The sequence below is a fragment of the Ranitomeya imitator genome, chromosome 1, assembly GCF_032444005.1.
Source record: "Ranitomeya imitator isolate aRanImi1 chromosome 1, aRanImi1.pri, whole genome shotgun sequence".
NCBI classification, from domain to species: Eukaryota; Metazoa; Chordata; class Amphibia; order Anura; family Dendrobatidae; genus Ranitomeya; species Ranitomeya imitator.
Window position 1 is genome coordinate 918,030,173 of NC_091282.1, and position 25,721 is coordinate 918,055,893.

A 25,721-nucleotide genomic window follows, 5' to 3' on the forward strand; every position below is an offset into this window, starting at 1 on the left:
GGGGCTCTGCAAACGTGACATTACGTCCACTATCTTTTCCAGTCAATTTTGCACTCCAAAAGTTAAATTTATCTCTTTCCATTTTGAGCCCTGCGGTGTGCCCAAACAGTGGTTTTCCATCATATATGGGGTATAGGTGAACTCAGAAGAAATTGCAAAACAATTTGTATGGTCCATTTTCTCCTGTTACTTTTGTGAAAATGAAAAATTTGGGGCTAAAAAAACATATTATGGGGAAAAGTTAAACTTTTATTTTTTTAGTCCACATTGCTTTAATTCCTGTGAAGCACCTGTAAGGTTAAAAAACTTCCTGAATAGGGTTTTGAGCACCTTGAGAGGTGCAGTGTTTAAAATGACTCCTCAGAGTCACTTCAAATGTGATGTGGTCCCTAAATGCTGATGTAAAGGAGACATGTGGCGGTTGTTATTTATGAATTGTAATATGACAATCTGGTTTAAGGGCATAAAAATAAAATGTAGAAAATTGTTAAATTTTTGCCAAAATGCCAATATTTTCACAAATAAATGCAAAAACAAAATTGACTTAAATTTACCACTAACAAAAAGTACAATATGTCACAAAAAAAATCAGTCTCAGAATCACTGAGATATGTTGAAGCTTTCCAGAGTTATTACCTAATAAAGTGATACTGGTCAGAATTGTAAAATTTGGCCTGGTCAGAAAGATGAAAACGAGCTCGGGGGTTGAAGGGGTTAAACATAGGTAGGACCAAGAAGAAACAGTATAATTTTAGCATGCACTTTAACATATGATTTATACTAGTTACTCAGTTTTAATTCAACAATTTAAAGTTATGTTTTATTTTTGATTGGTTAAAATAAGGTTGTTGTTTTTTTACTTCAGATTTCTGCTAATGCACAGAAAACTGCAAATCAGTGATGTGGGAAGGGTTATACAGAGCACAGCATTCAGTGAACTGGTAGCTCAGCAGCACAGAAAACAGTGATTGTATTTTATCAAAACTGCAGCAGCAGCCATGAAGTTGATAGATTGCTGGAATCAGAGTCTCTGTCCCACAACATGCTGTTCTCATATGGGGTAGCAAACATCTGCCAACAGGTAAATAAGGCCATACTCTAAGATCCACACCAGCCTATATATATTGTGACAAAACACTCTGGGATCGCCTTTGCTGGGGTCAAAGGACACGTGGTTTGTGCATTGAATCTGAGGCGTACAGCAGGTTTCTGAGCAGGCTGACCTCAGGTCAGATTTATTAACGTGAAAGCAACACAAAAAACAAAACATAAAAATAAACCCTAGCCTGTCCAGCACTAACTAAACAAATATGTTGCTATCTCAACAACTGGGGGGGCTTCTCCCACCCAGCTAACATCATACAGATCTTGAGCAGAGCTCTTCACTCACGTTTGTCTCACACAGGCAGGCAATCTGTGTGCCCCAGGCAGACACTGGAAACACCCAGCTGGTCATCTTTTATTCCTGCAATCATTAACCCATTAGCACCCTGAAGATACTGAGTGGCCTAATTCACATAGGACAAACACCTGGGCGAGATATACCTGCCTCCATCTACCACACCAGCATGAGTCTTACATATCCCCCCCCCTTGCTCAGACCACTCCGGTCGAGCAAGAACACTTTTGAAACAGTGCACTCGGGATAGGGCATCGGCGTTCCCCATCTGCACCCCAGGTCGGTGCTCCACCGTAAAAGAGTAAGCCTGCAGGGCAAGGAACCACCTGGTTACCCGACTATTACGGTCCTTGTGGAGGTGCATCCACTTGAGAGGGGCATGGTCTGTGACCAGCCTAAACTTCCTACCAGCCAGGTAATACTTGAGGGAGTCGAGAGCCCATTTAATGGCTAGGCACTCTTTTTCAACCACGGCATACCTCTGCTCATGTACATTCAGTTTCCGACTGAGATAGAGGACCGGGTGTTCGACTCCGTCCCTCACCTGGGAAAGTACAGCTCCGACACCAGTATCAGAGGCATCAGTTTGTACCACAAACTCGCTGCTGAAATCAGGAGTCACTAGTACGGGCTGAGAGCACAAAGCCCGTTTCAGGCTGTGGAAGGCCTCTTCAGCAGCTGAGGTCCATTTTACCATGACGGAACCCTTCCCCTTGGTAAGATCCGTCAAGGGAGTAGCCATGGCTGCAAAATTGGGTATGAACCGGCGATAATAGCCGGCAATCCCCAGGAAAGCCTGCACTTGTTTCTTGTTCACTGGTTGTGGCCAGCCCTGAATTGCCTGTATTTTGTCGATCTGGGGTTTAACCACTCCTCGGCCAATCACGTAGCCCAAGTATCGGGCTTCTTCAAGCCCGATGTGGCATTTCTTGGGGTTTGCCGTTAAACCTGCATCTCGCAGGTCATCAATCACGGCTTGTACCTTCTGGAGATGAGTTTCCCAGTCCATGCTGTAAATTACGATGTCATCCAGGTAGGCAGAAGCGTACTGTCTGTGAGGCCTCAAGACTCGATCCATCAATCTCTGGAACGTTGCGGGAGCTCCGTGAAGTCCAAACGGCATATAGACATACTGGAACAGACCTTCCGGTGTAGCAAATGCCGTCTTCTCTCTGGCCGCCTCGGCCAGAGGAATCTGCCAGTACCCCTTTGTTAAATCCAGGGTCGTAATGTATCGGGCTTTACCAAGCCGGTCGATCAACTCATCGACCCGGGGCATAGGGTACGCATCAAATTTAGAAACTGCATTCAGTTTCCTAAAGTCATTACAAAACCGGATGGAGCCATCCGGTTTAGGTATCAACACAATTGGACTGGACCAGGCGCTGTGTGACTCCTCAATGACTCCTAAGTCCAACATTGCCATCACTTCCCGGGAGACGGCTTCACGGCGGGCTTCCGGAATCCGGTAGGGCTTCACATGAACAGTGACGCCAGGCTCTGTGACAATCTCATGTTTCACCAACTTCGTCCGGCCAGGTTTTTCGGAGAAAAACTGTCGGTTCTGTAACAAAAATTGCTTAACCTCAGATTTTTGTCGTTCTGAGAGAGTCTCAGCAACCTGCACCTCTGGTACAGTAGGTGAACAAACCGGACGGGGCAGATCCGCCGTTAGGGCAGAGCGGTCTTTCCAGGATTTTATCAGATTCACATGATAAATCTGTTCCGGTTTTCTCTTACCCGGCTGGTACACTTTATAGTTCACTTCACCAACTCTTTCTCGGACCTCAAATGGGCCCTGCCATTTCGCCAGGAATTTACTATCCACCGTAGGGATTAGGACCAACACCCTATCGCCGGGTGCAAATGTACGGACCTTAGCGCCTCTATCATAACTTTGCCTCTGGGCTCCCTGGGCCTGTAACATATGGTCCCTAAGAATGGGCATGACAGCGGCAATACGATCCTGCATTTGTGGTACATGGTCGATCACCGTTTTAAAGGGAGTGACTTGACCTTCCCAGGTTTCTTTTGCGACGTCCAGCAGTCCCCGGGGACGACGGGCGTACAACAGTTCGAAAGGCGAAAATCCTGTGGAAGACTGGGGAACTTCCCTAATGGCAAACAGCAAATAGGGTAACAAGTAATCCCAGTTCTTCCCATCTTTGTCTATCGCCTTCCGGAGCATCTGTTTTAAGGTTTTGTTGAAGCGCTCAACCAGGCCATCTGTTTGAGGGTGATAGACAGACGTACGCAACGGGTCTATTTGTAAGAGCCTGCAGAGCTCCTTCATTACCCTCGACATAAAGGGAGTCCCCTGGTCGGTGAGTATCTGTTTTGGAATTCCCACCCGACTAAACACTTGTACCAATTCCTTGGCGATCGTCTTGGTAGCTGTGTTACGCAAAGGGACGGCTTCCGGGTAACGAGTGGCATAGTCCACGATGACGAGGATATGTTGGTGCCCACGTGCGGATCGGGGAAGGGGCCCAACCAAATCCATCCCAATTCTCTCAAAAGGGACCCCGATGATAGGAAGGGGTACCAAAGGGCTACGGAACTGAGATTTAGGGGCCGCGATTTGGCACTCTGGACAGGACTCACAATAGTTACGCACATCACAATGTATTCCAGGCCACACAAAACAATGCAATATCCTTTCTGTGGTTTTCTGTACCCCCAGATGTCCCCCCATTATATGTCCGTGGGCCAAATCCAGTACCTTCCGCCGATAAGGTTTGGGTACCACTAACCGTTGCACTGTGTCTTCCCCTTTTTTTTCTACCTGGTAGAGCAAATCATTTTCAAGAACCATATACGGGTACGCTAGCCTAGTGTCAGGTTCTACGGGTACCCCATCTATCATTTTTACATTTTTCCTAGCCGGAGTCAGGGTAGGATCTTTCATTTGCTCGCTGTGGAAGTCATCCACCTGGACTCCCAAATCTGGCAGGCAGGGTGCCGGATGGCTGTCTGCCTCTGCCTCTCGCTGAGGTTCCTCAGTTTCCTCTGTTTCCCCCGCCATGACGGAGAAGGGGTACTGAAGGTTAGATTCACTAACCTCCCCAGCAACATCTTCCTGTGGGGTCTCCTCTAGGGACTCGGGACCTCCAGATGGCATGGGAGAAGATTCACGGGTACAGCTACCGTGAAGGAGTAACTGATTCTCCCACAACTGCCAGAAATAGGGAAAATCCCTGCCCAGGATTACATCATGTAACAATGCAGGAACGAGTCCCACTTTGTGCTGCACTGACCCATAGGGAGTAGAAATCCATATGACCGCTGTTAAGTACGAGCGGGTGTCACCATGCACACACGTCACAGAAAACTTGTCAGACAGACCAGACGGAAGTGCCACCAGACTAGCTTTCACCAAAGTCACCACACTTCCAGAGTCTAGTAATGCCACAACATTTTTCCCATCAACAGATAATTCACACAGGTGTTTCACTGTATCATTTTGACCCGCATTCACACTCACTAGCTGTGTAACCAAAGACATGCGTTTTCTAGAGTCTATAACGTCGCACTGCATGGGTTCAGCGGTAACAGGACAGTTCGCAGAAACATGACCCTTCTCATGGCAGCGGAAACACCTAACAGGTCCCCTACTGAGACCACCGTCCAATACTCTTGGTCTCGGAGTGCGAGCAGTCCCGGACTCCTCCCCCACAGTTTTAAGCGATTTTCCTTCACCCGTGGTCCCTGGAACAGTCTTACCGGTTCCACGAGGAGGAGGCACAGTCCGGGGTTTGGCGGTGTCGTCGTGAAGTCCTTCTGCCACGGAATAACGCTCGACCAACTCCACAAGTTGATCCGCTGTCGTGGGATTTCCTTGGCTTACCCACCTTTTCAGCGCTGGGGGTAGTACTCTCAGGTACTTGTCCAGGACAACCCGCTGGATTATTTCGGGTATTGTCAGTACCTCGGGTTGCAGCCATTTCTTTGTCAAGTAGATCAGGTCGAACATCTGAGACCGCGCTGGTTTATCTTGCTGGTATGTCCACTGATGTACCCTCTGTGCACGGACAGCCGTCGTCACACCCAGCCGGGCCAGGATCTCAGCTTTCAGCTTCTCAAAGTCCTGAGCGACCTCCGGGTCCAAATCATGGTAAGCTTTTTGGGCCTCGCCGGAGAGAAACGGGGCAATCAAATCGGCCCATCGTGCCTTCGGCCACTTCTCTCTCAATGCCGTCCGCTCAAAAGTTGTCAGATATGCCTCGACGTCATCTTCTGCAGTCAGCTTTTGCCAGTATCGACTCACATGGATCCTTCTGCTTCCCGGTCAGCGTCAGGCATGCTCACCAGGCGCTGCGCCACCTGTTGGAGAAGTTGGCGGTCTGCAACCGTCATGTCCAGTAACTCCTTCAGCTGTGCGGCCATCAAGCGATTAGCTTCGTGCTGTGCGGCAGTGGCCTGCTGCTGTACGGCAGTGGACTGTACTAAGGCTTTCACCACGTCTTCCATGCTGTCGCCTGTGCCACGGTATGCCCGCGTTCTCCACCACAATGTGACAAAACACTCTGGGATCGCCTTTGCTGGGGTCAAAGGACACGTGGTTTGTGCATTGAATCTGAGGCGTACAGCAGGTTTTTGAGCAGGCTGACCTCAGGTCAGATTTATTAACGTGAAAGCAACACAAAAAACAAAACATAAAAATAAACCCTAGCCTGTCCGGCACTAACTAAACAAATACGTTGCTATCTCAACAACTGGGGGGGCTTCTCCCACCCAGCTAACATCATACAGATCTTGAGCAGAGCTCTTCACTCACGTTTGTCTCACACAGGCAGGCAATCTGTGTGCCCCAGGCAGACACTGGAAACACCCAGCTGGTCATCTTTTATTCCTGCAATCATTAACCCATTAGCACCCTGAAGATACTGAGTGGCCTAATTCACATAGGACAAACACCTGGGCGAGATATACCTGCCTCCATCTACCACACCAGCATGAGTCTTACAATATATATATATATATACACACGCACAGTATATAACCAAAAAAGCAGAACAGCACAATGTATACTGTCGGGTGCACAAGCTTTTACTGCAATCCATCCACTATGCAAAAAAATCCAATAACATTAGAAAAAGAAGGCAGCACTCCTTTCTTTAGGTGAAATTCTGTGGTTTAATTCAGACCCACATGGCAGGCGACGTTTCGGCTCCTGTTGAGCCTTTCTCAAGCAGTGAATCATTTACAACAGTAAGGTTAAATACATGGGTTAATTGCTCATAATCTTTACAAAAAGTGCTTTAAAAATAGTTTTTAGCAAGGTTACAGTGTTACATTATGTTCATGGATCCAATGTGCAGTATAGTGTGACAATTCCTAAAAAGTGACGATTCCTAAAAAGTGCCCTTTGCATACAGTGCGCTATACAATGTGAACAGGACAATCATCTGATAGGTATTGTTAATAAAGTGAGGCTGTGCTTAAATATATACCCCAACAGGGTGAGTTTCTTTTAAATATATTTATTAACTGCACTTTATTGACAATACCTATCAGATGATTGTACTATTCACATTGTATAGCTCACTGTATGCAAAAAGGGCACTTTTTAGGAATTGTCACACTATACTGCACATTGGATCTATGAACATAATGTAACACCGTAAGCATGCTAAAAGCTATTTTTAAAGCACTTTTTGTAAAGATTACGAGCAATTAACGCATGTATTAAAACTCACTGTTGTAAATGATTCACTGCATGAGAAAGGCTCAATAGGAGCTGAAACGTCACCTGCCATGTGGGTCTGAATTAAACCACTGAATTTCACCTAAAGAAAGGAGTGCTGCCTTCTTTTTCTAATGTATGTATGTATATATATATGTATATATATCTATATATATATATATATATATATATATATATATATATATATATATATATATACGCAGTTCAGACCAAAAGTTTGGACATACCTTCTCATTTAAAGATTTTTCTATATTTTCATGACTAGGAAAATTGTACATTCAATGGAGGCATCAACACTATGAATTAGCACATGTGGAATTACAGTGGGGCAAAAAAGTATTTAGTCAGTCAGCAATAGTGCAAGTTCCACCACTTAAAAAGATGAGAGGCGTCTGTAATTTACATCATAGGTAGACCTCAACTATGGGAGGCAAACTGAGAAAAAAAATCCAGAAAATCACATTGTCTGTTTTTTTATCATTTTTTTTGCATTTTATGGTGGAAAATAAGTATTTGGTCAGAAAAAAAATTTCATCTCAATACTTTGTAATATATCCTTTGTTGGCAATGACAGAGGTCAAACATTTTCTGTAAGTCTTCACAAGGTTGCCACACACTGTTGTTGGTATGATGGCCACTCGTTTTCCTTTACTTAGCTGATTTTTTCTTGCCATAATGCAAATTCTAACAGTCTATTCAGTAGGATCAGCTGTGTATCCACCAGACTTCTGCTCAACACAACTGATGGTCCCAGCACCATTTATAATGCAAGAAATCCCATTTATTAAACCTGACAGGGCACACCTGTGAAGTGAAAACCATTCCCAGTGACTACCTCTTGAAGCTCATCAAGAGAATGCCAAGAGTGTGCAAAGCAGTCATCAAAGCAAAAGGTGGCTACTTTGAAGAACCTAGAATGTAAGGCATAACAAAAAAATATGAAACTACTGAAATTAAGTATATAATTCCACATGTGTTAATTCATAGTTTTGATTCCTTCAGTGTGAATGTACAATTTTCCTAGTCATGAAAATATAGAAAAATCTTTAAATGAGAATGTGACCAAACTTCTGGTCTGTACTGTATATACTGTATATATATATATATATATATATATATATATATATATATATTCTTTTTTCAGAGAATGTGAATGATAACACCAAAACTTTTTCTCCACAGTTAGTGGTTGGGAGCAGCCATTTAATGTCAAACTACTGTGTTTTCTCTTAAGTCATAATAACAACCCAAAACATCCAAATGATCCTGATTGAAAGTTCCCATACCCCATTTCTTAATACCATGTATTGCCCCCCCTAACATCAATGACAGCTTGAAGTATTTTGTGGTAGTTGTGGATGAGGTTCTTTATTTTCTCAGATGGTAAAGCTGTCCACTCTTCTTTTCAAAAATCCTCCAACTCCTGTAAATTTCTTGGCTATCTAGCATGAACTGCGCTCTTGAGATCTCCCCAAAGTGGCTCAATGATATTGAGGTCAGGAGACTGAGATGGCCTCTCCAGAATTTCACTTTGTTCTGCTGTAGCCAATGACAGTTTACTTGGCCTTGTGTTTTGGATTGTTGTCATGTTGAAACGTCCAAGTACATCCCATGCGCAGCTTCCGGGCTGATGAGTGCAAATTTGCCTCCAGTATTTTCTGATAACGTGCTGCATTCATCTTTCCTTCAACTCTGACCAAGTTTCCTGTGCCTTTGTAGCTCACACATCCCCAAAACATCACCAATCCACCTCCGTGCTTTACAGTAGGAATGGCGTTCCTTTCATCATAGGCCTTGTTGACCTCTCTCCAAATGTAATGTTTATGGTTGTGGACAAAAAGTTCAATTTTGGTCTCATCACTCCAAATTACCTTGTTCCAGAAATTTGAGCCTTGTCTCTGTGCTGTTTTATGTATTGTAGGCGAGATACTTTATGGCATTTGCAAAGTAATGGCTTTCTTCAGGCAACTCGACCATGCAGCCTATTTCTCTTCAAGTGCCTCCTTATTGTGCATCTTGAAACAGCCACACCGCAAGTTTTCAGAGAGTCCTATATTTCAGCTGATGTTATTTGTGGGTATTTCTTTGCATCCCGAACAATTTTCCTGGCAGTTGTGAATGACATTTTTGTTGGTCTACCTGACCGTGGTTTTATTTTTATAGAGCCCCTTTTTTCCATTTGTTAATCACAGTTTGAACTCTGCTGACTGGCATTATCAATTCCTTGGATATCTTACTGTATCCATTTCCTGTTTTATACAGTTCAACTACCTTTTCCCGTAGACCCATTGACAATTCTTTGCTTTCCCCTTGACTCATAATCCAGAATCGTCAGTGGCTGGATGAAAGATGCAAGAGTCAGTCTGAATCCCAGAAACTCACTCAGCTTTTATGCACACACACTGATTACAATAAAACAGGTCACAGGTGAGGATGTTACCTTTAGTAGCCATTCAAACCCATTTTTGTCAACTTCTGTGCATGTTATCAAGCCAAAATCACTAGGGTACATAAACTTTTGATAAGGGTCATTTGGGTCTTTTGAGTTGTCAATATGATTGAAAAAGAGAAAATACAGTAGTTTAATAATAATAATAATAATATAATAATAATAATTTTTATTTATATAGCGCCAACATATTCCGCAGCGCTTTACAAATTATAGAGGGGACTTGCACAGACAATAGACATTACAGCATAACAGAAATACAGCTCAAAACAGATACCAGGAGGAATGAGGGCCCTGCTCGCAAGCTTACAAACTATGAGGAAAAGGGGAGACACGAGAGGTGGATGGTAACAAATGCTATAGTTATTCGGACCAGCCATAGTGTAAGGCTCGGGTGTTCATGTAAAGCTGCATGAACCAGTTAACTGCCTAAGTATGTAACAGTACATACACAGAGGGCTATTAACTGCATAAAGTGAATGAGAACATTCATTTTTTTTTTTTTTTTTAAATAGGCCACACAGGGATCATTACGTTAATGCATTGAGGCGGTAGGCCAGTCTGAACAAACGAGTTTTTAGGGCACGCTTAAAACTGTGGGGATTGGGGATTAATCGCATTAACCTAGGTAGTGCATTCCAAAGAATCGGCGCAGCACGTGTAAAGTCTTGGAGACGGGAGTGGGAGGTTCTGATTATTGAGGATGCTAACCTGAGGTCATTAGTGGAGCGGAGGGCACGGGTAGGGTGGTAGACTGAGACCAGAGAGGAGATGTAGGGTGGTGCTGAGGCATGGAGTGCTTTGTGGATGAGGGTAATAGTTTTGTACTGGATTCTGGAGTGGATGGGTAGCCAGTGTAATGACTGGCACAAGGTAGAGGCATCGGTGTAACGGTTGGTGAGGAATATGATCCTGGCAGCAGCATTCAGGACAGATTGGAGCGGGGAGAGTTTGGTAAGAGGGAGGCCGATTAGTAGAGAGTTACAATAGTCCAGACGAGAATGAATAAGTGAAACAGTAAGAGTTTTTGCAGAGTCGAAAGTAAGAAAAGGGCAAATTCTAGAAATGTTTTTGAGATGCAGATAAGAAGAGCGAGCCAGTGATCGGATGTGGGGGGTGAATGAAAGGTCAGAATCAAGGATGACCCCAAGGCAGCGGGCATGTTGCTTTGGAGTAATGGTGGAACCGCACACGGAGATGGAAATGTCAGGCAAAGGTAGGTTAGTAGAAGGAGAGAACACGAGGAGTTCAGTTTTTGACAGGTTTAGTTTCAGATAGAGGGAGGACATGATGTTAGAGACAGCGGTAAGACAATCACTGGTGTTTTCTAATAAGGCAGGCGAGATATCAGGAGCAGAAGTGTATAATTGGGTGTCATCAGCATAAAGATGGTACTGGAAACCAAATCTACTGATTGTTTGTCCAATAGGGGCAGTATACAACGAGAAGAGGAGGGGGCCTAGGACTGATCCTTGAGGAACCCCAACAGTAAGGGGAAGGTGAGAGGAGGAGGAACCAGCAAAACATACAGTGAAGGATCGGTCAGAGAGATAGGAGGAGAACCAAGAGAGAACGGTGTCCTTGAGGCCGATGGAGCGGAGCATAGTGAGGAGGAGCTGATGATCCACAGTATCGAATGCTGCAGAGAGATCCAAGAGAATTAGCATGGAGTAGTGACCATTAGATTTAGCTGTTAGTAGGTCATTAGAGACTTTAGTGAGGGCAGTTTCGGTAGAGTGTAAAGAGCGGAAGCCAGATTGAAGAGGGTCTAGAAGAGAGTTATCTGAGAGATAGCGGGTAAGACGGGAGTGGACCAGGCGTTCGAGGAGTTTAGAGATGAAGGGAAGATTAGAGACAGGTCTATAATTAGCGGCACAGTTTTGGTTGAGGGATGGTTTTTTAAGTAATGGATGTATGATGGCATGCTTAAATGAGGAGGGAAAAATACCGGAAGTGAGGGAAAGGTTGAATATTTTTGTTAGGTGAGAGGTGACAGCCGGGGAAAGGGACTGGAGGAGATGTGACTGAATGGGGTCACTGGTGCAAGTGGTCGGGCGAGAGGATGCAAGGAGCTTGCTTACTTCTTCTTCTGTAACTGGTTCAAAGTCAGAGAGTGAACTAGATGCAGTGGGGGAGGGAGGACAGTGCATGGTATGAAGAGATTGGGATATGATTTCCTGTTGAATGTGGTCAATTTTTTCTTTGAAGTAATTGGCCAGATCGTCAGTGCGGAGATCCGTGGTTGGGGCCTGCTCTCTTGGGTTGAGTAGGGACTGGAACATGTCAAAGAGACGTTTAGGGTTATTGGACAGGGAGGTGATGAGGGTGTTGAAATAGGTTTGTTTGGAGAGGTGAAGGGCAGAATTGTATGTCTTTAGCATGAACTTATAATGGATGAAGTCTTCGGGTAGATTAGATTTTCTCCACAGACGTTCTGCGCACCTGGAGCACCGCTGCAGGAAATGTGTTAGCAGCGTGTGCCACGATTGTTGCCATCTGTGCTGAGTTGTTTTATGTATAAGAGGAGCAGCTTCATCCAGAGCACTTTGCAAGGTTTCATTGTAATGCTTCAGAGCAGAATCAGGACATGAGATGGAGAAGATTGGGGCCAATGAGGACTGCAAGTTCTTCATAAGTTTCTGGGTGTTAATGGCCTGTATGTTTCTATAAGTGTGGAAAATGGGGGTGACCTGAGCTGGATGGCAGTTCTTGATAGAGAATGAAAGAAGGTTGTGGTCAGAGAGTGGGAGAGGGGAGTTTGTGAAATCATCCACTGAGCAAAGCCGGGAGAAGACCAAGTCAAGGGAGTTTCCATCCTCATGCGTTGGAGAGTTAGTATGCTGCGAGAGGCCGAAAGAGGAGGATAGAGATAAAAGGTGAGAAGCAGATGGGGAGAGGGGAGAAGCAATGGGGATGTTGAAATCACCCATGATAAGGGTGGGGGTGTCACAGGAGAGAAAGTGTGGAAGCCAGGTGGCAAAGTGATCCAGGAACTGATGAGAGGGGCCAGGAGGACGATACACCACCGCCACTCGCATGGAGAAGGGGATGTAGAGTCTGACCACATGGACCTCAAAGGAAGGGAAGACAAGTGAGGGCACTTGGGGGATAACTTGGAAAGTACATTTGGGTGAAAGGAGCAGACCAACGCCTCCACCTGCTCTGTTGTCTGATCTTGGGGTATGAGAAAAATGTAGTCCACCATAGGAAAGAGCAGCAGCGGTGGTGTCTGACTGCTGGATCCAGGTTTCAGTAAGAGCCAGGAGATTAAGAGAATTAGAAAGGAAGAAGTCATGAATGAAGGAGAGTTTATTACACACAGAGCGAGAATTCCAAAGGGCACAATTGAAAGAGACAGAAGGCATGCATGGAATATTAATAAGGTTAGAGGGGTTTCTGGGTGTAGCAATTGGGAGGTTTGACTGGCTATAACATGGGGGGCCGGGGTTTGGAGAAATGTCTCCAGGGACTAGGAGAAGGAGGATAGAAAGAGTGAGCAGATGGTTAAGTGATTTGTGAGAGTGTTGTGTTGGATGGTGGGACTGAATGGATCTGCGCTGTTAAGCAATGTGAACAGAGCATGAGTGCTATACATAGGAGAGGCAAGGATAGAGGGGCCGATATAAATGGAGTGTAGAGAGTTAATGCGAGGGCTGTGAATGTGAGTGAATGCAGCAGCCAGGATATAGATTATACAAATAAATCTGGTGAGTATTTGTGCTGTTTCAAGTGAATATGGATTAGATTGAGATTGTCTTACCCGTCTCCTGCCCTGTCTAACTGCCATATTATAACTGCCGAGTACTTAGAAAAAAAGTACTTTGAATAAAAATACACGAATAATAGTGCACGAATGCATCCCCAAGCTAAGTCTACATTTATAGAAGGCTAGCTCTTAGATCTCCCTTTTTTTTTTTGTTAAAGCTCGTTAGCAATCAATCTAACTCAGTTGAGACAACAGGACACAATAAATGTAGTGTAGTGATCAGATAAACAAATGTCCAGGTCTACATGGATCATAAACCGCTTTGAAACAGTTATGTGATCTCTCTGAGTAAGGACATGCAAAAGTCAGTTAAATATCTATAAACACAAACAAATGCATAATAGGATGACTATTGGTAAACTTATAACATATATAGATACATGCAGGATTCAATGCCGAAGATAGAATGACTCAGATACCATCCAAGCTGCTTGCTATCAGGGAATGGAGCAATAGACATGCAGGATATTTCAGTTCAGAGAATGAATGATAAGTTTACCATCCAAGCTGCTTGCTGTCAGGGAATGGAGCAATAGACATGCAGGATATTTCAGTTCAGAGAATGAATGATAAGTTTACCATCCAAGCTGCTTGCTGTCAGGGAATGGAGCAATAGACATGCAGGATATTTCAGTTCAGAGAATTTTGACAATAGTTTGACAATAAATGGCTTCACCCAACCACTAACCATGAGTGGTGAAAAAGTTTTGGTGTTATCATTCACATTCTCTGAAAAAAGGACAAGAAAACAAAATTCTGCTGGGGTATGTAAAATAGATTATATAAAGTATTAGAAAAATCAGACCTGTGAACAATCATTACCTGCTTACCTTGAACTTATGTAGTAGCTGCTCAATTACTTCTTTTGTTTTCATATTGCTGCTAATCATGACTTTTGTCTCTGAACCAAAAGCTGGAGTGAAAATTGAGGTCTAAGAATAAGAAAGAAGAATTTAGGAAATATTGATTTGAAAAATGAAATTTTAACCTGACTTGTCACTCCTGCAAGTGATTTGTGTGAGCTCTGTAACACTGACGTGCTCGATATTCACACGGATATAGTGTCTGACCATGAACCCATGAAGAGCCCAGCATGTACCATGCACTTTTGAAAGACAGGAAAGAGCGACTTGTTTTAGTAGATTGTATTACCGTATGTTTTTTTTTTGTTTCTAAACCACACACCTAACTCCACTAAATCCATTTTGTGTGCCACACAGAAAAAGTGTTCCTAGTGAAGACCCTTTTTTATCTCATAGCTTGCTGCAGCGTTTATGACTCGCAAGCAACATGATGCTCCAACCATACTCCCTAAACATAACGATGTCCTCCCAGACATTATGATTATGACCCCACACACTTTATACTGCTACAGTGCCCTTAACACACAGGCCCTACAGTGTTTCATTACACAGTAAAATGCTTCAACAGCATCTGACCACATATGGCACTCATTGTACCTCCTATATACATTATGATGCCTTCCCAATGACTCCTACAAATACTTGCTACCACACAATGATGATCCCACTCACACTTTTTGATGCCCTTAGTGTTCACCCCACACAGTATGGTGCCAAAAAAGTTTCTGCCGCACAATAATACTCACGCAGTACGATACCCTCACACTGGTCCCCACACACACACACACACACACATTATGATGCCACCACGACCCCCACACACAGTACGAAGCCCTCACATAGCCCCTACACACATTATAATGCCCCCACTGTATGATGTTCTTCTAAACATTATGATGTGAGCACTGTGAAATATTCTCCCAAGTATGGTGACCCTCCTGACTTCTGGCAAATACAAAACTCATACAGCCTTATTCCTAGGATGAGCGGGGCAAATCTCCGCTTGGAGCGGTGTGTGGCTGAGCGCATCAGGTGTGTTGTAGTGACAAAATTGTATCTACTGCACTGAGCCTCAGATGACACAGCTGAATGATGACGCATGAAGCGGACAGCTCCCACCTCTACTATTATATTCAACTTTATCTGTTTTAGTTAGGACAGAGAGACTGCTGAATAGCAGGGACTATCCTACTCGATCTGGGTTAGCTGTGATGCTTGTCTCAGTTGAGGTTTTGAGTGCTGAGAGCTTTTAAGCCTTAGCACTGAAACGGTTTGTTCCCGTTTAGTTAAAGTTAATTGGACAACTTTTCAGACCATCAGTGAGTTTAGTGGCTTTAAGTTGGACTCTCCCATAATTTCTTAGAGCTCAGAGCTCGTGAGCTCAATGATTGCTGTCGACATGACATTAGCGTCGCATCCAAAGCCAGACACCTGGTGCAGCAACGACACTCGTCAATGGACCCAGGAAAAGTGAGTATAGCAGGGTTTGTTTCTTTATAATAAAACAGGGATTCAATTTTAATTAAAAGGGAACAACTCCTTTAAGGGAGGGAAAACCAAAATAAAACTTTATTTTCTAATTTATACCATTGCTAAAATAGTTTACAAATATAAATGTATGTTTTAATAGGTCGCCTATTTAGCACTGTCAACAGTTTTCTAGGGCGAAAACATCTGGCAGACTCCACTTACATACAGTGGGGCAAAAAAGTATTTAGTCAGTCAGCAATAGTGCAAGTTCCACCACTTAAAAAGATGAGAGGCGTCTGTAATTTACATCATAGGTAGACCTCAACTATGGGAGACAAACTGAGAAAAAAAAATCCAGAAAATCACATTGTCTGTTTTTTTAACATTTTATTTGCATGTTATGGTGGAAAATAAGTATTTGGTCAGAAACAAACAATCGAGATTTCTGGCTCTCACAGACCTGTAACTTCTTCTTTAAGAGTCTCCTCTTTCCTCCACTCATTACCTGTAGTAATGGCACCTGTTTAAACTTGTTATCAGTATAAAAAGACACCTGTGCACACCCTCAAACAGTCTGACTCCAAACTCCACTATGGTGAAGACCAAAGAGCTGTCAAAGGACACCAGAAACAAAATTGTAGCCCTGCACCAGGCTGGGAAGACTGAATATGCAATAGCCAACCAGCTTGGAGTGAAGAAATCAACAGTGGGAGCAATAATTAGAAAATGGAAGACATACAAGACCACTGATAATCTCCCTCGATCTGGGGCTCCACGCAAAATCCCACCCTGTGGGGTCAGAATGATCACAAGAACGGTGAGCAAAAATCCCAGAACCACGCGGGGGGACCTAGTGAATGAACTGCAGAAAGCTGGGACCAATGTAACAAGGCCTACCATAAGTAACACACTACGCCACCATGGACTCAGATCCTGCAGTGCCAGACGTGTCCCACTGCTTAAGCCAGTACATGTCCGGGCCCGTCTGAAGTTTGCTAGAGAGCATTTGGATGATCCAGAGGAGTTTTGGGAGAATGTCCTATGGTCTGATGAAACCAAACTGGAACTGTTTGGTAGAAACACAACTTGTCGTGTTTGGAGGAAAAAGTATACTGAGTTGCATCCATCAAACACCATACCTACTGTAAAGCATGGTGGTGGAAACATCATGCTTTGGGGCTGTTTCTCTGCAAAGGGGCCAGGACGACTGATCCGGGGACATGAAAGAATGAATGGGGCCATGTATCGTGAGATTTTGAGTGCAAACCTCCTTCCATCAGCAAGGGCATTGAAGATGAAACGTGGCTGGGTCTTTCAACATGACAATGATCCAAAGCACACCGCCAGGGCAACGAAGGAGTGGCTTCGTAAGAAGCATTTCAAGGTCCTGGAGTGGCCTAGCAAGTCTCCAGATCTCAACCCTATAGAAAACCTTTGGAGGGTGTTGAAAGTCCGTGTTGCCAAGCGAAAAGCCAAAAACATCACTGCTCTAGAGGAGATCTGCATAGAGGAATGGGCCAACATACCAACAACAGTGTGTGGCAACCTTGTGAAGACTTACAGAAAACGTTTGACCTCTGTCATTGCCAACAAAGGATATATTACAAAGTATTGAGATGAAATTTTGTTTCTGACCAAATACTTATTTTCCACCATAATATGCAAATAAAATGTTAAAAAAACAGACAATGTGATTTTCTGGATTTTTTTTTCTCAGTTTGTCTCCCATAGTTGAGGTCTACATATGATGTAAATTACAGACGCCTCTCATCTTTTTAAGTGGTGGAACTTGCACTATTGCTGACTGACTAAATACTTTTTTGCCCCACTGTATATAGAAGTGGGTCTGACACTACTATATGTGATTCACATTACAAACAACAGATGTCACACCAAAGCTGCAATTTAGCGTAAAAAAACAAGCTAAAGCATGTATCTAGTGTGTAATCATATGCTCATGTATCATATGCAATAGTAAGTTCTAATGCAGTTCACTGATCTCATTAGCTATGTATTTGGGGTAAAATGTAACACACAGCTTACATAGAGAGCAGACTGTACACAAAGGAACCTATATGAATTCTACGCAAGAAACAAACGACTCAACAAAAAGGCTTTTGAAACCCCTAATGATCATGCAGCATTCGGGATAACACTTTTAGTGCATATTTTTAGGTTATTCTGCCGAAGGAGTCGGCCCGCCAAATGACAATAAAAAGTGGTCTTCTCTAGATAGCTAGAATTCATAATAAATGCTGGAACTAAAATTCTGTCATTGAAAATTCCTACTGAGGGGTATAACAACAAGGACATGTGTAGGTATGCTCAGCATTGTGGAAAGAGCAGTTAGATACACTACTGTCAGCTAACATGCAATGCAAAAAATTCTACATTTTTCAATAAAAAAAATTCAACAGTATTCAACGTCAATATTTTTTGATGTTAGGCTCTAGGAAAGGTTGAACTCTCCTTACTTTAAAGTTGTAGAAGTGTCCATTGATAGAAAACCGATGCTGCTGTATATGAGATCTGTCGGGAGTGTTGTGTCGAATCCTTTTTTTCACTAACGCAGCATCACTAACGGTTCTATACAAAGGTGAATCCGGAATGTCATCTTTAAGATTAGGTCTGAGAGTGCTTATGTCATAGTCATATTTTGTATAGTCTGTGGATTGTAAACAGATTCATTTATTTGTGACTAACCTGGAAAAAAAAGCCAAATAACGAATATAGTGAATAAATAGATATACAGATTTCCATTTCATAAAAATAAATTTATGTTTTTTAATAGATATTTACAAGAAATACATTTCGATATAGTGATGGATTAGGATTTAAAAACTAAAGGAGTGTAGTAATAATAGTAAAAAAGCTATAAAGTTGTTAAAAAAATTTTTCCCAGGGCATAGCAAATGGTAACCTGCATAAACTTGCAATAAGCACTTCAATAAACCCCTAAGTAAGCCAAAAACTTCTGTTCCTATATTACATTGCAATACCTATTGTTGAGGAGACACTGTATCATTTGCAAATTAGGCCTCATTTCCAACTTTTCTAAATATATACTACAATGCTATCTACTTCTCAGTATAATGTGAAATAAGAGTTCTGTGAATAGCAAAGAAAATAGACAATCAGTAGTGGATTACGTTGACCATAGAACCCTGGGCTGTTTCCCAAAGTTCTCCACATCAGTCAATTGAATCAATATAGACCTTAAACGTAGTAATTCGAGCTAGGGATAATTACAGACTCCAGAACAGACCCAACAGCTCTAGACCTCTAAACTGCAGAGCACCCAAATAAATACTACCATTAGAGATGAGTGGATCATTTGAAATTCAAATTGACTGTCTTGGCAAAATTTTCCACCCAAATCTGAGGGTGGAATGGGTGAATTTCAATACTGGCAATCTTGTAATTGCTCATAAAATACACATGGGGAAAGGAGAGAGAGAGGACCCGACTGTTCATAAGAGCTTACATTCTGCAGGAGAGAGAGGGAGGCCCCCAGCTGACCATAAGAGCTTACACTCTACAGAAGAGACAGGCCCAGTGACTCTGGAGATGGAAAACGATGCTGCTATACAAACTGTGCTCCGATGGAAACTGGTGATCTGTCAATGACCCAGGTACTGACCACCACTGTAGAAGGTTTGATAATCCGAAACCCACACAACAATGCAAAATGAGGTTTACCGGCTCTCTTATTTTCTTTTATTTTGTTTCTAATCAAATCTCAAAACGTTCGAATTTGCGTCAAACTGCAAATTTCAGGATAATTGAGTCTAACTCAATCATCCACCTAGATCAGGCTCTAAAACATATACAGACCATAGAGCAGACCATAAAATAAATACCACCATGAATCAGGCCCTGTAAGCAAATACAGACCCTAGAACAGACTCAAAATAAATACTACCATGGATCAGGCCCTATAATTAAATAACCCCAACTGGATCCGAAAATAAATACTACATCAGATCAGGCACACCCCTTAAATACATACTCCTGTTCATACATTCATACCCTCTAAACTAATAAAGACCCCAAACCTGACCACCAAAACTTATACAGTTGCAAACCCAAGAAACCCTTAAAGTTTAAACTAATGAAGACTAGACCCTATAAATACAGATCCATAGCTCCCAACCGTCCCAGATTCAGCGGCACTATCAGTCCCGCTATGTCAGGCTTTTGTCTGGGTTTCCACTCAGTCTCTACAACGTCTTCAATGCTACGTAATTCTCTTCTTATGATCTAGTCTCTCCATGAATCAAACCCACAATCTGTATCTTTGCAAGCAGTAGCTAAACCTATGAACAACAGCCTGCACTGATGAAGATACGAGGATTTTGTTTATATGAAGCTACCTTGCAGGTTCTGAACCCAGAAGCAGATTTTTCTACTGATACATAGAGATACAATCTGTACAGAGCAGTGTATGAAAAAGGCAAAGAATAAGTCAGTTCCTATAAAAGTTCCTAGAAACGACTAAAAATAATGAAAAACAATTACAAAATTGTAATGTTCGCCTTTTTGTGAGATCCGATCTCCTCTGGAAATGAACCCAGAGCCTACATCATTGCAGGCAGCAGCCAAAACTATAAGCCACAGCATCCACTGACATCTCATGAGGATTTTCTAGACTTGAAGCTGCAATGCAGGATTTGATCCTAGAGGCAGATTATACTGGTACATAAAGATACAGTATATCTGTAAATAGCAGTGTATTTCTACAAGTATGTCCCTGTAATTTTCCTATAAATTTACTAAAAAAAAATGCAACTTTTAATATAATAAACATCACAAATCTGAAATAATATATTTGGTGTAATCATAACAAACCACACAACACAGTGGTCAGATTATTTATGGTCATTGGTAAATGGCACAAAAAAAATGGTGTGATTGCATTTTTGTCTCTATTAAAACCATAATGAAAAGAAACACTGAGGCCATGTTCACATGTAGAGCAAATACTGTGTTTTTTTCTATTGATTTTTGCTGTGGGTGTCTGCACCACATGATGAAGTAACAATCTTCACTGATTATTGTGTGTTGTGCTGCATATTAAGCATTTGATGCAGTTTTGGTTGAAATTTGAAGCAGCGCTTTTAACGCTTTTTTTAATATTACAGAAAAGCTTTGATTTTGCACTTAAACATGTAACTCTGCTTCTTTTTATACATGCGTTTTGTTTAAGCTACACACTAATAGAAAAGAGAAAAAACATACTAAAACTGCACAGTACAACAGCGCCTTTAGACGCATCGCGGGCAGACGTTTTTCTGAAATCACATCTACTGAAATCACATCCACAATTGTTTTTTCTTAGGAAGTAAAAAAAAGTTAACAATATTATATATTTTACAACAAAATTTATAAAACCAATTTGAGGGACCACATCACATTTGAAGTGACTTTAAGGGGCCTATGTGACAGAAAATACCCAAAAATGACATCATTTTAAAAACTATACTCCTTAACCTCTTTCTGACCTCAGACGGGATAGTACGTCTGATGTCAGATCCCCCGCTTTGATGCAGGGCTCCCGGTGGTGAGCCCGCATCAAAGCCAGGACTTGTCAGCTGTTTTGAACACCTCTTGAAGAATTCATCTAGGGGTGTAGTGAGCATTTTTAACCCTTAAGCGATTCACTGATTTTTTTAACATTGTGCTGAATCAATGGAAAATTACCATTTTTTATACTAAAATGTTGCCTTGGCCCCAAGTTTTCAATTTTCAAAAGTGAGTATAAGGGAAAAAGGACCATACAATTTGTTACGTAATTTCTCCTGAGTACACCAATACCCCATATGTGGTCAAAAACTACTTTTGAGGCACAGTGCAAAGCTCAGAAGGAAAGAAGCCGTAGTGGAGACCATTTGCTGGAATGGTTTCAGGGTGCCATGTCACATTGGCAGAGCCCCTGAGGTGCCAGAGCAGTAGACCCCCCCCCCCATAAATGACCCCATTTACAAACTACACATCACAATTAATCCAATAAGGGGTAAGTGAGCGTACACCACATGTGCCTCACAGAATTTTATACCACTGGGCGGTGAAGAAAAAACAGGTAACATTTTTACCACTAAAATGTTGTTTTAGCCCCAAGTTTTTAATTTCTATAAGGGCTAATAGTAAAAAATGGACTACAGTTTGTTGTGCAATTTCTCCTGAGTGCACTAATACACTACAGTACATGTAATCAAGAAATACTTTTCAGGCACAGAGGAACGTTCAGAAAGAAAGCGCCATAATATAGTGCATATTTTCATTTTATAGTTTGCAGGTGCCATGATCCACTGGGGGAGCCCCTTAGGTGCCAGATCAGCAGAACCCCTTTCTTTTGGGGGATGAGGAGCCATAATCGCCTGTATTTCCATTGACAGATGAAAGACCTGAGTGTTTTTTTGTGGATTTGTAAGCTTTTATTGAGAACATTTTACATAACATTTTGAATCACATTTTCCTGCACTCTACGCTGAGCACTTACACTGGGGGAAAATAAGTATTTCATACACTGCCGATTTTGCAAGTTTTTCCACCTACGAAGAATGGAGAGGTCTGTAATTTTTATCGTAGGTACACTTCAACTGTAATAGAATCTAAAAATAAAAAAACAAAAAAATCACATTGTATGATTTTTAAATAATTCAATTACATTTTATTGCATGAAATAAGTATTTGATCACCTAACAAGCAGCAAGAATTCTGGCTCTCAAAGACCTGTTAGTGTTTCTTTAAGAAGCCCTCCTATTCTGCATTCATGACCTGTATAAAAGACACCTGTCCACACATTCACTCAATCACACTCTAACATCTCCACCATGGCCAAGACCAAAGAGCTGTCTTAGGACACCGGGGACAAACTTGTAGACCTACACAAGGCTGGGATGGGCTACAGGACATTAGGCAAGCAGGTTGGTGAGTAGGCAATAGCTGTTGGTACAATTATTAGAAAATGGAAGAAACACAAGTTGATTGTCAATTTCCCTCAGTCTGTGGCACCATGCAAGATCTCACCTCATGGGGTAAGAATGATTCTGAAAAAAATCAGGAATCATCCAAGACCTACATGGGAGGAATTGGTCAATAACCTGAAGAGAGCTGGGATCACAGTCTCAAATATTACCATTGGTAACACATCACACCGTCATGGATTAAAATACTGCATGGCACCCAAGGTCTTCCTGTTCATCCCCAGGTTCATTTGAAGCTCGCCAAAGACCATCTGGATAATCCAGAGGAGCCATGCGAGAAGGTCATAAGGTCAGATGAGACCAAAATAAAACTTTGTGGTCAACTCTATTCACTGCAATTAGAGGAAGAAAAAGGATGAGTACAACCTCAAGAGTGACATCCCAACCATGAAGAATAGTGGGGGAAACCATACTTTGGGGGTGCTTTTCTGGAAAGGGAACAGGATGACTGCATATTGGAGGATGGATGGGGTCATGTGTTACAAGATTTTGACCAACAACCTCCTTCCCTCAGTAAGAACATTGAAGATGGGTCGTGGCAGGGTCTTCCACCATGATAATGACCAGAAACACACAACCAGGGCAGCTAAGGAGTGGCTCCGTAAGAAGTATTTCATGGTCCTGGAGTAGCATAGCCAGTCTCCAAACCTAAACCCAAAAGAAAATTTTTGAAGGTAGCTGAAACTCGATGTTGCCCGGCGACAGCCCCAAAACCTGAAATTTCTGGAGAAGATCTGTATGGAGAAGTGAGCCAAAATCCCTTCTGCAGTGTGTGCAAACTTGGTTAAGAACTACAGGAAACTTCTGACCTCTGCACTCAAAGTTTTCTGTACCAAATATTAAGTTCTGTTTTTCTATTGTACCAAATAATTATTCAATGCAATAAAATGCAAATTAATTAACTAAAACACATACAATGTGATTTTCTGAAATTTTCTAAGATTCTGTCTCTCACAGTTAAAGTGAACCTATAATAAAAATTACAGACCTCTCCATTCTTTGTAGGTGGGAAAACTAGCAAAGTCGGCAGTGTACCAAACAAATATTTCCACACTGTACATTGGTGTTTCCCCTAAGGCTGCCATCACACTAGCAGTATTTGGTCAGTATTTTACATCAGTATTTGTAAGCCAAAACCAGGAGTGGGTGATACATGCAGAAGTGGTGCATATGTTTCTATTATACTTTTCCTCTGATTGTTCCACTCCTGGTTTTGGCTTACAGATACTGATGTAAAATACTGACCAAATACTGCTAGTGTGATGGCAGCCTGAGGGATGCTTTCACTATAATGAGGCAGCAAAGATACTCTGAACTCTGTCTGGCCTTAAAGGAAACCTGTCACCTGAATTTGGCGGGACTGGTTTTGGGTCATATGGGCGGAGTTTTCGGGTGTTTGATTCACCCTTTCCTTACCCGCTGGCTGCATGCTGGCTGCAATATTGGATTGAAGGTCATTCTCTGTCCTCCATAGTACACGCCTGCACAAGGCAAGATTGCTTTGCGCAGGCGTGTACTATGGAGGACAGAGAATGAACTTCAATCCAATATTGCAGCCAGCATGCAGCCAGCGGGTAAGGAAAGGGTGAATCAAACACCCGAAAACTCCGCCCATATGACCCAAAACCAGTCCCGCCAAATTCAGGTGACAGAGTCCCTTTAATTCAATGGTGTCTTTCTTTTCAGAAGTTCATAAACCTATGGCCAACCGTGGTTTTATGCATGCTTAAAAAGAGGGACACCATCAAATAATAGGCCAGATGGCGTCCACAGTGTCTCCATCTGCCTCATTATAAGGAATCTTCCACTAGGAGTTCTGTGTCTGAATCACATATTTCAGGGATTTATACAGATTTACAAAGATATTTACATCTCCAGTGTAAGCGCTCAGAGTAGAGTGCAAGATAATTGTGAGCCTAAGGCCTCTTTCACACATCCGTATCTCCTGTACGTGCGGTGGCAGTTTTCACACGTACCGGAGACACTGATGCACAGAGACCCTTTCAAATGAGTGGGTCTGTGCACGTCAGTGTGCTTCCACAGACCGTGTGTCCGTGTGCCCCACAAGTAGACATGTCCGGGTGCTGAAGATGGCTCTCGTCATTCTCCCCTGCTCTGCCGGTGATCGAAGCGAGCAGAGGAGAATAATGAGAGTTATATTCAAGTCAGAACAATGACAGCAGTTTGGGGCTTTTGGGACTATTACTCCCATCAACCTACACCTGCTGCTAATAACAGTGACAGCATGAGCGGATGACGGGGGTATTCATGACCCGCCGTCTGCACTATAACTAAATAAATGAATGAAAAACCTGGCGCTGGTTCCCCCTATTTTTCCTAACAAGCCAGGCAAAACTCACAGCTGGAGCAGAATGATGAGAGCCGTCTTCAGTACCTGGTGCCGGGGAACAGCACTTACTGTAGCGCTTCTTCCCTGCCAGCCATCCTTGCAGCACTGATGCGGTACCGGAAATAAACGGACATGTGAAACCGGCCTTACTATGATCTCTGGGAGGCAGAATAAACAAATCAATAGCAGGTCAATAATTGGTTTTATTTTTTAATTTGTTCCTTGTGTGGTATAAGTGATTATATTACTTTGCTCTTCGCGTCGTTGCGATTACAGCGTTCTTTCTCAGAATTATATATTTTTAATGTTTTATGTTTGGCTGCTATCACACACTAAAAAAACGCTTATTTTGAAAACTATAATTTTTTTATATATTTCTGCAAACAGAGTAATCTGAGAGATGGTTTTTGCAGGACAAATTGATATTTTTATTGGTAAGATTTTCAGGCACATAACTTTTTTTTATTGCTTTCTATTCTGAATTTTGGGGTGGCAAAAAGAACAAAAAACAGAAATCCATTAATTGTTTTTTTGCTTTGTTTTTTACGCCATTCACAATATGGTAAAACTGATTAGACAGCTTCATTCTTCGGATTAGTATGATTATAGCGATACCACATTTAGGTTATTTTTTTTAGCGTTTTACACAATTAAACTATTTTATTGAAAAAAGTAATTTTTTTTTATTTCTACATTCTGACAGCTATCGTTTTTTATTTCTTTGCTTATGG

At 42.3% G+C, this 25,721-nt stretch overlaps 1 protein-coding gene across 1 annotated transcript in view; it reads right to left on the reverse strand.

The window, feature by feature from the left end:
* LOC138654949 (ras association domain-containing protein 6-like) overlaps positions 1-25,721 on the reverse strand; it is a 112,575-nt gene that overhangs the window by 44,560 nt on the left and 42,294 nt on the right. The window contains exons 5-6 of the mRNA XM_069743535.1: positions 18,129-18,319; positions 14,152-14,253 (exon numbers count right to left, since the gene is read on the reverse strand). Of these exons, the coding sequence (XP_069599636.1) occupies positions 14,152-14,253; positions 18,129-18,319 (293 nt within the window). The remainder of the gene's footprint in view (positions 1-14,151; positions 14,254-18,128; positions 18,320-25,721) is intronic.